The 11,978-nt window shown below is 40.2% G+C and overlaps 1 protein-coding gene across 1 annotated transcript in view; it reads right to left on the bottom strand.

The window, feature by feature from the left end:
• The window catches only part of prdm5 (PR domain containing 5), a 25,146-nt gene extending 15,090 nt beyond the window's left edge, over nucleotides 1-10,056 (bottom strand). The window contains exons 1-11 of the mRNA XM_008335462.3: nucleotides 9,706-10,056; nucleotides 8,744-8,827; nucleotides 6,902-7,024; nucleotides 6,069-6,240; nucleotides 5,728-5,905; nucleotides 5,545-5,637; nucleotides 5,301-5,422; nucleotides 4,867-4,946; nucleotides 2,598-2,682; nucleotides 2,356-2,513; nucleotides 1,348-1,441 (exon numbers count right to left, since the gene is read on the bottom strand). Of these exons, the coding sequence (XP_008333684.1) occupies nucleotides 1,348-1,441; nucleotides 2,356-2,513; nucleotides 2,598-2,682; nucleotides 4,867-4,946; nucleotides 5,301-5,422; nucleotides 5,545-5,637; nucleotides 5,728-5,905; nucleotides 6,069-6,240; nucleotides 6,902-7,024; nucleotides 8,744-8,827; nucleotides 9,706-9,804 (1,288 nt within the window). The 5' untranslated portion in view covers nucleotides 9,805-10,056. The remainder of the gene's footprint in view (nucleotides 1-1,347; nucleotides 1,442-2,355; nucleotides 2,514-2,597; nucleotides 2,683-4,866; nucleotides 4,947-5,300; nucleotides 5,423-5,544; nucleotides 5,638-5,727; nucleotides 5,906-6,068; nucleotides 6,241-6,901; nucleotides 7,025-8,743; nucleotides 8,828-9,705) is intronic.
• Between the last annotated feature and the right edge of the window lie 1,922 nt (nucleotides 10,057-11,978).

Below are 11,978 nucleotides of genomic sequence, written 5' to 3'. Positions count from 1 at the left end.
CTTGAATAATAGATGCTGAACTTGCACATCAGTAGACACCCTACACCTACATCTATTGTTTCAGGTTCCTATCTAAATGAGATATAGCTGCGCTTAGCTTTGCTCTATCTTTTAAAACAATGATATTGCATTTTGCAGCTCTTACAGTGAGAAAGCCAATTTAGCACTAACGTCTGAATGTTTGACCCCAGACAGTCAGGCTTTTCCACAATTAAAATAATACTTAATTATTAAATGACTTTGTAAAGAGTGACACACTGTACAGAGTACGTTATGGTTGGTTTTCAGTCATGTTGGTTATGTAATGTCATTTTAGTGTTTTATCAGTGAAGCTTTGGCTTTTTAAAAACCATATTGTTTTGGAGCTAGTGGACCTGTTCATAAATGAATCAAAGTATTTCTTCTTTTTTTTTTTCTAATCCACCAGTGACCTCTCAAAGTGCAACTTAAACCCAAACCATCAGTTTAAACAAAAGACAATGATATTATGTTGTTGTTGTTAAGAATACAGAGGACCCTGTGAGCAGAGACGGCATCAGTGGAACATCTGCTTTTGCTCTGCAGACTTAGCTGCCTGTGCATCACATGAGAGGGGGGCAGTGGAACATTGTTTACAAAGAATTTGTTTTTAAAACCAAACCCTGGCAGCAAGATGTTCAAGCAGTTTGCGAACCTGCTTTTACAGATAGCTTCTCTTTATTGAGTTTGTGTGTTCTACACATGTGTTGGGGGTGGGGGGTGGGAGGGTTCTTTGGGTACTCCAGTCCCACCACATTTTGAAAACATGTAGATTTAAGGTAAAGTAACTGAGGCACTGAGTGTAAATGTCAGCGTGAATGCTTGTTCTTCTGTAAGTGTGGTCCTGTCATTAACTGGTGACATGTCAAGGGAGTGCACTGCCTCTGCCTAATGACCAGTGGGACTGACTGCAGCTCTGCCAATGACCCTTGACAGGATAAAAAGGAAGGGAGGGAAAAGGGAAGGGAGGGGGAGGATGGGGGCTAGAAGTATGGATAAATGGATGGATGGACAGAAAAGTTTGTTCTGTTCATAATTCTGTTACCTGCTGGACCTTAGGCACAGACAGCAGCGGACACTTTGAGCAGTTCTATGACACGATGATGGTCTGAGAACAATTTCAGCTAAACATCCATGAAGTGTGAAATTTCAGTTGTGTTTTTGTTCTCGCTGTGAGAAACACAACACAAACAACTGAGGAGACAAACAGTGGGACGATTGACTCAATAAAACATAACTTTGTAAAATTAAAGTGATATACCGAGTCTGTTATTGTTGGCACTTAAGTTCACAATTTAACACACAAGTGAAACAGACACTAAAACTTACTGTTGTGGATGAGTAGGTGGCGCTGCAGAGAGAAGGGGGTGCGGAACAGGGCTTTACACTCCTCGCACTGAAAGGGTCTTTCCTCTGAGTGCGTCTGCAGAAACACAACCCGCCCGGAGTTAGAGTATGAAGGTGTGTGTGTGTGTGTGTGTAATAAAAAATAATCCACAGCCAATTTAGTATTTTGACTTGATGAGAACAAAGGAACTCGTGAGGCTTTAGGTTCAAAGTGTTCCCGGTCTTTTTGGTCCCTCTCCTCTATCCTCCCTCTCTTTCATTGGTGACCTACAGTCTGTCAGGGTGACACCTGAATCCCAAAAGTAAACACTGTGAGGGGCCAGATGTGGATGTGGGGGATTTAGGTCTGTGGGTTCTTTTAAACAAAGACAAATCAAAAACATGCTTAGAAATATTAAAAAATAAGAGAAATAACACATCAGTAGCTATAATATCAACATTTAGTAAAAATATATACTCACAAAGGTAAAAATAGGAGTATACACAAAAGACCATAAACATAAATTATTTTTACAAGTGATTTACCAGTCATCATGTTTAAACCTATTGTAATGTGAAAAGCTCTATTAAAAACCCATAATGTAGCCAATAATGTCATGGGTAAACGCACAAGAGATAGCAGCCCATAAACTACACCTTGGGCCACAGTGAAGGGAGAGTTAAAGGCTCTGGCCTTACAGCCTGAGCTGGTTCTTCCCCCGTGTTTTCTCCCAGTGTCAGTATGGGTTTTCTTCAGGTTCTCTGGTTTCCTCCCACAGTGCAATTAGAGACAATATAAGTCATTAAAACACATTTAATTTCTCCATTCTAAGTTTCCCTAATCCTGCTTCATCACCCCAACACTGATGAGACAGTCTGTCTTGTTACAGGCTAACAGTGTGGGCAGACCATTGATCTAGTCTTCAACAGAAATGAGTTCAAATTAGATTAAAATGCTGCTTTCTTTGTAAGAGAGAGTGAGAAAGACATGTTTTTTCCCCAGGCCATTACCTTCTTGTGGTTTTTGTAGACATTGCGGTGAGCGAACTCCTTCCCACACATCTTACATTTGTAAGGTTTGTCCTCTCTATGAATGATCTTATGGGCCGTCACCTGATCCAAACGCTTGAAGGAGCGGTTGCAGATCTCACAAGTATACGGTCGTTTCTCTGAGTGAGCAAAGAGAGGTGTGCGTCGGTGGGAGTGTCAAGTAAAAGTACTTGAGAAATGCTTTCAGGGGAGAACTATTGTACCTGAGTGAGTGATCATGTGGCGCTTCAGCTGATTGGTAGAGATGAATTTTTTGTCGCAGGCGTGGCAGTCGAATATTTCATGTACCTGCAACAAAAGAGACAATGAAGGTTGAACATTTTGCCTTTCTTTATGGTATTTTCAGAAGTCAAGAATCTGGCGACACAATACTTATCATGATACAGGGGCAACCATATGATATTTTGTGATATACTGCAATACTATAGGCACGGTGATATATTGAGGGATTTTTTACAGACATTTTATTTACATTTTATTGTATGTAAATAGTCTATCATCATCCTTTCTACAGGCCTAACATCAGATTACTAAAACTGGAACAGAGGGATCTACATTTGTAATCTCTAGAGAATAATTAATAATTAGAAGCACTTGCAGGAATTTTTTGATAAACAAATGAAAAAAAATGTTTGACTCAAAGTCTTAAATACAACACAAGACAAAAATGAACCAACACCATTAATGTATGCATGTTAAATGGTAATTCAAAAATTGATACAGTCCTGTAGAACATCATCGTATTATTTCAGTGTATTGATATTTTTTTACACCCCGGTGCCTTAAAGGCTCAGGGAATAGCAGCAGCTCAGAAATCCTCCTTAAACTAAATCATTTGACCTTTACATTCTTCATGTGTCACTGACTCTTTCTGTTAACTGTATCTTCACCAGCTCCTCCTTGCTCTGAAGCCACTGAACACCTCTCCGTAGTTTCCCTCACCACCCTGTCTGTGTCTGTGTTTGTTCTGTATCTCCTCACTTATCCTAACGCCTGTCCACACTCTTCCCTGAACGACACTGCAACACATTTGCACCATTTCGTCACTGGATCCTTGGACCTACAGTGACCTGTGTCCTCTTTTGTTCTCAATATAATCCTCCCACACATCACTGTCCTGTGCTGCTTTGCTTCACTCCCCCCTGGCCAGCGTTCATAAAGTGGACTCTTGCTTCATTGTATGTTGAATCCACATTCACACACCTTTATATGTTCCTTGCAAAACCCAATCCCAACGGCTTTGCTATTACTTCTGCTTCATTAACCAACATGTCCACTGAAATATGCTTTGATCAGGACTAATGCCTCACTGCCTGGTGCACTGGTCAGGCATTAACAGTTCTCCACCACACTGTGCATGACCTTCTTCCCTTCCCTGCACGCTGCCTTCTGTGCAGCCGTTCAGCCAACTCATATAGATAACTGCTTTTCGAAGTCGAAGCTTTGCAGTTCCACAACCGTCAGGAAGAGCATTAACAAAAAAAAATCTCCTTGAGGAAAAAAAAACCCATTGATGCTTCTTTTAGTGGAGATAGCTGAAAAAAGTACAGCGTCTGAAAACCGACACCCAGGACGCTTTGTTTATTTCTTGACAGGTGACTTTTTATATGTACTGTACAATGAGGTTGGGGATTCAGACATGACGTAGTCAGTAACAGAGCTTTGTCCTCCCAGCAAATACTCTCCACTTGACACCAAGGAACAGGTCGAGAACAAATTCATAGGTTACAGAGGCGGGGCTTTTTGGCTAGAAGGGAGAAGAGTGCAATCAGTGTGTGCTCTTCAAACATTCTCCTGAAAAGCTGCTCCACAAACATAGGCTGGAGTTTCATTAGATATTTCAGCCATAAAAGTGTCACACTCAGTTACTCTTGGCTGGAGTAGGACTGAATTTACACTCACGTATACTTTATCTTGTACAAGCTTTGCATGCGTGCATACATGCAGCACATTCACAGAACCAACACAGCAGCCCAGTTGTTTTAGCAACAAGAAGAAAACTCGCCGGCACACCGGCCATCACCGAGGAGGTGCTTGTTAGTGACACGGAGCCAAAATAAACATCCAAAGTGGTCTGGGAGAAGCAGGGCTAATTCACAAAGCATATACAGAATATTATAATATAATAATATAATATTATAACTGGCCACCTTCCGACCACATTGTCCTAGGAAAGTATGCGGTGAAACAGCAGGCTGAAAAGCACCAATGTATCATCCATCAAATCCTGCAGCAGACCCACGGAGAGAGTTTGTTCCCTGTGTGATTTACACAGATAAAAAAAGCCTGGACTTTTTTTGTCATGACTCTGGCTTTCTTGCACACACTGGACCAGACATTTGAATAATCTTCATGCAGCAGCCACTCTTTCTAATTTTAAGTAGAACTGGTTTCTGACATTTGATGTTTTCATCTCACATTGTTGTTAAGTCTCTAGATGTATTTGTCCAAGCTGCAACATCATGGTCTTACCTTCCTGTGTTCTTGTAAATTCAGTGACGAAGAGCACTTCCTGTTGCATATGCTGCAGGTGAGTTTCCGCCGTGCACTCCCTGTCCAAAGCAAATAAAGTTGAATGTCTGGGATTGACACCAGAGGCAATCACGCAACCATGTCCTGACCATGTCTTATTTGTACAGTATTTGGCTACAGCAAAAAACAATATTAATATCAACCACTTACCATTAAATCTTTGGTGTTGAAATATATATGGTTATTGTTTATATTTGTGGTTAAACAGCTTGTTTTTAAACCTCCAAATCATTCCCACTTTAAACTTTTATAATTTAACGTCACTCCAAACAAGAGCTGTTGGACCACTATACCTTCATCAAAGTCATGAACTATGACGAATGAAAGTAACATATCTTACCTGCCAGTCCCTGAAAGCATGGAAATATTATTACCTGTGTGGACATTTACTTTATGCTTCTTTAGAGCGTCTTTGCTTTTGAATCTTTTTCCACAGCTGTCAGCCTTGCAGATGAACCTGGCGTCTCCTTTACAGGCTTCTTTATGTTGCTCAAAACTGTGCATACAGTTGAAAGAAGGAAAAATGAAGTAAGAGAGGCGACTCACTCAGTGTTGAATTAATAGGTGTGAAATGGTCATTTTAAGGACTGATGTTCAGAGCGATGTGAGAGAACTTACCTCAACTCTGAGCTGAATGTGTTGTGGCACAGTGAGCACTGATGAGCTTTGGAATCCCCGGACGGATCCAATGATTCCGAACAGTGTAAAACACTGAGGGAGAATCAAAAATAATCAGAGTCAGAAGCACATCCGTACATGAAGTGTAAATGAAGTGATGTGTGTATTTTTATAGGGACTCACTGTCGCTGCAGGGCCTGTTTGATGGGAAACTTTTTGCCGCAGTTCCTGCATTTGAACTCCTTCTCCTCAGTGCTCGGTCTCTGGTGCAAAGTCTGCAGGTGAGCAGCCAAAATCTCCTCGCTGGGAAAACTGCTCTCACATAGCAAACAGGGGTGGTCTTCTTTTTTTATCCCATGGTCTACAGGCCCACAAAAACATACAGAGGTCGGGGATTAAACCAGCAAACCATTTATCTTCTTGCTGCAAGCCAAGAGTGCTAACTGCATGTGTCCTGTGGCCCCTCCAGAGTGAATATGCTGCCTGATATCTATGCTGACAATATGCAGCCTTTGTTTTTTTACCCGTTTCTACTAGATGTTTGCTTTCTTTGCTGTTTTCTTCTTCCTCTTTGTCAGTCTCGTCCTCCTCTTCCTCCTCCTCCTCTTCTTCCATATCACTGTCGAGGTAACCAATCAGGAGCTCTGTGTCAGTGTCAATGTCATCCACAGCCAGGTAGAAAATGTTTTCTCCATCCTGTGACATGAGGAGAAACATTCAGGCCGTCAAAAAGCAGCAGATCTAAACAGGATGAACTCTTTATACTGGTTTACTAATGCAGCAATTTAGTAGAGAAATACAAAAGAATTTTGTTTTCATCGACCAACTTAAGAAATTAACAAGATTAACAAGAAATTAACAATAGGTACCAGCAACTTTTTTTTTAATTGTGACAGAGACAGGTCAATATATTTTTCTTACACATTAGAAACTTAGGACACTATTTGTGTTTCTTGTTAAAAAAATTAATATAATTTAGATTTTCTATAGATTTTGTGCCAGACATTATATCTGGCTTAATTTTCGTACACAGCTAATGAACAGTTTCTCCGGTCCCGACCCATGATGCATCATTTCTAAAAAAAACAGCATTATTGGAAAATTTCCTAGAATATTTTGGACCATATTTGTCCTTCTTTAGGATTGTTGCAATAACAATATGCAGAAATTTGCATAAAGTAAACTATATTTATCAAATCCTAGATTTACTGAAGGTATATATTTTTTTTAAAAAGTCCTTGTTATTTATAACAGGAAATAGAGTGTGTTAACAAAGAAAAACAACATGAAAAAGCATGATTTGATATTTACCAGCAAGTAAACCTGGAAGTCAACATTGATTAGAGCAGAAACCAACCTGAATGGCTGCTAAATTCTTCTGCTCCTGTGACGGTGCCTGGTGGACGAACCTCAGCCAGTTGGCATGTCGTGGATTACTAGCATCCAGGATATACAGAACATCTCCTTTACTGCCTCGAACCTGGACCAAGAAGGCAACGATATAAACGAATAATTGTCTCTCTCATCTCCTGATGCTTTCCTTTTTCATTTGTCAAGAAAAATCGTCCCACATATAAAAACACTGTGGTTATGTCCAAGTCTGCAGCTCACAGTGTAGCATTAGCAGATAAGTAACTATACAGTACAGATGTCTGCGCAGGTACAACAGAGAATAAGTTTGCAAACATGTGAACAGCTGCTGTATTAATAAGTATTCTGAAGGAGGTTTTTCTATCGCTCTGTAAACCACTCACTCTGCAGCAACAGCATCCGTAAAGAAAAATCAATGACATCACAGGATGCAGGAGTTGCACCCACTGCTGCCCCAGCGGTAATGTGATATTCTGTGACTTTGTGCTTTGCCTTCATCAGTGACATGAACATTTCAAACACAGCAGCAGTTTATCAGCAGACATCGTCTGTTCACGTCGCCCTGCTTTTATATCTTATCTGAAGCAATTGCATTTAGGGCAACCTATGCCTTTGATACAGTGAGTACAGAAAGTATTGGGACCCCCTTTTTCACTCTTTGTCATTTATTTAAGGGTTTTTTTGGCTTATCAATGTACACTCAGCACCCCAAATTGACAGTAAAACACAGAATTGTTGACATTTTTGCAGATGTTTTAAAATAAAAAAACAGAAATATCACATGGTCATAAGTATTCAGACCCTTTGCTGTGACACTCTTCATTCTTCTGATCCTCCTTGAGATGGTTCTACACCTTCATTGGAGTCCAGCTGTGTTTGATTATACTGATTGGACTTGATTAGGAAAGCCACACACCAGTCTTTATAAGACCTTAGAGCTCACAGTGCATGTCAGAGCAAATGAGGATCATGAGGTCAATGGAACTGCCTGACGAGCTCGGAGACAGAATTGTGGCAAGGCACAGGTCATTTCTGCAGCACTTAAGGTTCCTAAGAGCACAGTGGCCTCCATAATCTTTAAATGGAAGATGTTTGGGACGACCAGAACCCTTCCGAGAGCTGGACATCCGGCCAAACTGAGCAATCAGGGGATCTGATCTGTCCACCAACGTTTACCCTCCAACCTGACAGAACTGGAGCGGGTCTGCAAGGGGGAATGGCAGAGGATCCCCAAATCCAGGTATGAAAAACTGAATACTACAGTTTTTCTTTTTTAATACCTCTGCATAAATGTCAACAATTCTGTGTTTTTCTGTCAATAGCGGGTGCTGTGTGTACATTAATGAGGAAAAAAATGAATTTAAATGATTTTGGCAAATGATTTTGTGTCTGAATACGTTCCATACAAAGTGTATAACTGCTTTGAATTATTTTATCACAATTTGAATTTGTGGAATCATGGCATAAATGTCTAACAATTATCTTCAGTTAGAGCACTGCAGAAATATCTGTTTGCTGGAGCCAGTTGTATGACTCTGAATGAACTATCATCTACTATAAAAACATTTCGACCAACATGATATCAAAATATTTTCAGCAGCTGATGAGACTGTAAATCATCGCCATCCTTGTCTTTTTGTCTCTTTGTACTTTCTGAATTTCCACACCTAAATTCTGCAGAGCTGGCCAACAAAACTCAGTGAACAAAACTTTGTCCTCAGCAGTTTCTTTGCCTTGCATGCTTAGATTTTTAGTTTGTGGCACAAAAGTACTGTGATGGCCTAACAGTTCTCATATATTATGTGTGTCTGTCCTTGAGTGCATTTACCTCCCACATCAACCTTGTGTCGGAGCTTTTGTCGAGCTCAGTGGGAAGTTTCTTCTCACCTGCAAATGGACCAAACTTTTCTCCCTTAAAGACAAACAGTTAAAGCAGTTAGGATCACATGATGGTAAAATAAAACATAAGGCATGATTCGTGGATGGTCTGTTGTAAAAGACGGTTGTCTTTTGTGTTGTTTTGTCAATGTTGTATTACATTTTTCTTTGGCTTCGAGCTTTTGCAGTTGCTTTGGCTTTCTGGGCACCATAGTGCAGTTCAGGTGAATTCAATCAGTTACACAAAGGAGCTGACCTCACTACAGGTCACACTTTTCAATGTCATCATAAAAAAACACAAAGGTTATGGTAGTGGTAAAAATGTGAGTGTGAAAGATTTGCCTCCCAACGTGGCCCTGTGATGGACAGGTGTGAGTTCTTGGACCTTCAAATGTATTAGGCAATGCTGTAGAAGATGAATGTGACCAATGACTAACATGTCCTGCTACTGCCACTGATGTATTAGAGTCAGTCCTTATTTATCAGACTTTTGCACACAGTCAATTACTTTCACGACAAGAACAGATCGACTGCCTTTTTCCAATGAAACACTGAGGACCCACCCCCGCTGACACGCCTCTACATGACTAAGACATGAATATCTGTATGGTCACAGACTGATTCTCCGTGTAGTCCGCGACAGGGAAATAATGCACGTCTACATGTTTGTGTATATAGTTATGATTTCCACTTGCAGGTCAGCGTGTGTGGAAGTGACGTTAGCACCTCCCTTGGTTTCTCGCTACATAGTGAAGCAGAGAGCGTAGCTACGTGGCACTTACGTCCCGCCAGCTTGAACTACAAAATAACGAGAAAACAAATGTCTCGAATCGAGGATTGAGAAGTTAACAACTACAACAGTCTGTTTTAAAAGCTCTGTTTCCAAGTTGGCCACGGTGCGAAGCTACAAACCTTTTTCACTCGTCTCGCCGTGAACAGACCGATGCCATCCTGGACCTTTGACGCTTTCAGGGAGAATCTGTCAGGCACATACATCCCCAACATTGTCATATCACTGACAGGACGTTTCCTTCACAGACAGACAGAGAGCTGACATTTGTCAGTAGGTGTACGTGTGCAAATACAGTTAACAGTTCAGGAAGAGACAGAGAAACAGTGGAAAGACTCCAGGATAAAGTTCTTCCTCTGGTGGTTCTGCTGAAAAGCCGAGCTCTGCTCTGATTGGTCCAAAGTTTGTAACCGGAGGCTGCTGTAGTATTTCTACTGTAGTGAGCAGTCACCGCTGCTACAGCTGCTACTGCTGCTGCAAACTGCTGTAAACTGTTAAACCAGGGACACAAATGTCCCTTAAACCTCTAATCTGAATTCTGAAAGTTATGTTTAATTAGAAAAAATAATATATAAAAAATTATATACTGTAATATATACATTATATATATACAAATCATAGAATTGTTCTCAAATAAAATTATGCATGTATTTTTTTAAATAGGTGCATTGCATACTAATAACATAGCAAACATATTTGGTTTTCAAACATTTTAAAGAAAAAAGGTGCTTTGTGCTTCCTAAAGTGATTTGCTGGCATGAACTAACTGCATTTTAAGTGCCATTTCACACTTGAAGTAAGAAGCAATGTCAACAATGTACATCGGATTAAAATTAATGCAAAAATCAAGTTTAGCACCTTTCTCAATTTTTTGTTCATATAAGCGCTGCAGCAATCTCTGATCCCACCTTAAAAGCTCTCATTGGCTGCCAGGTGTGATGACACCAGTCCAGAGCCACATCTTATGTCAGTCTTGTGTCAGTCCTGTAGGCTGCATGTTGGGGCTTCATTGGACTTGACTAGTTTATCAAGCACATCGCCCAGATGTTTAACTGGAGTGAAATCTAGGGATTATCCCTCCAAAGTGGGCCACAGCCATCAGAATACCATTTCCATGGAAGAGTCCTCATGTTCTGCTGCAGGTGCCATCAGACCAGCCCTCCTTCCTACCTCTCTGTGTGCTGATGGGCCTAATTAAGATTTTCAGTGATGGTCAGGAGTTTATACATCTTAAAATAAGTTTTATTGTGAAAAACTTCATGTCAACGCAAACGACTGCAGCTCTCACTATTTTAGATCTGTAGAGGTTGGACCTTTGTAGCTAACATTTTATCGATTTGTCGACATTTCAGTGCAGACCAGGTTTCGCGACATTAAAGCACTCAAATGTTTGCAGTGTGCCAGAAAAAGTGTCTGACTGCAGATAATGGCTGGATTAAACCTTTCAGAGCTGGAAAGGCTTATATACTCACCAGGTTTTTTTTTTCTGTAAGCCATTAAGCATCATGCAGCCCACGAGCATTAAAATTACAAATCCAAAAGGCACATTTACACATGACTAGCAGCAGCAGAATAAAAATAACATGAAGGAGACGAGCGTTGAGAGACATTCTTAATTGTGTCTGAAAGGATATGTGTGTGTGTGTGTGTGTGTGTGTGTGTATACATATATATAGGCCTAGGAAATGTGGCTCAGCATAGAGTTCACCTCAATATGGTAATACCACTTGTTATTAGCTAAACAAAGAGCTGCAGATTTGTAGACTTTTACTCTGTTTAGTACATTATTACAAGGGATATTAGTATTAGTTTCTTTTTTTTAATATATAATTATTCAGAATGATGTGTTTTCATAGTTGGGTCTATATTGTGTGTTTTCTAGATTTCTGTTGATGGGATGTTAGTTTTTGTACTTTTCTAGATTTCTGTTGATGGGATGTTGTGTTGATGATGTGTTTTTGTATTTTTAAATTAATTCGATTTTTGTATTCAATTCTTCACTGTTGAATATGCTGTACTTGGCCATATAAGGAACACATATTTTATACAGATTATTTTTGTTTAGAAATGAGTTTAAGCTATAAATGGAGCTGAAAGAGTCATCTTTGTTCAGGGTAACTGAGTCATAAGAACCACAGGTTTTCTCAGAAGAGCCAAAATCCCCAACAGTGGAACTCAAAAACATGGAGAGACCACTGTGCAGGGTTGTCTCCTGGATCCAGCTGGAGCTGAGGTTTACCTTTCCAAAATGCGATCCTGTTATAGGTTCAGGGTTTCGTGCAAACCACTTTTTGATTTGTGTTTCACACAGGAAATCCCCCGCTCTACCTCATCACTCACAGTTTAAAGGTTGTTGTTGAATAACCAGAAAATAACCAGAAAACCACCTCCTTTG

Source organism: Cynoglossus semilaevis, chromosome 2 (assembly GCF_000523025.1).
Source record: "Cynoglossus semilaevis isolate Cse_v1.0 chromosome 2, Cse_v1.0, whole genome shotgun sequence".
Taxonomy (NCBI): domain Eukaryota; kingdom Metazoa; phylum Chordata; class Actinopteri; order Pleuronectiformes; family Cynoglossidae; genus Cynoglossus; species Cynoglossus semilaevis.
This window is presented reverse-complemented; position numbering and strand designations above follow the sequence as displayed.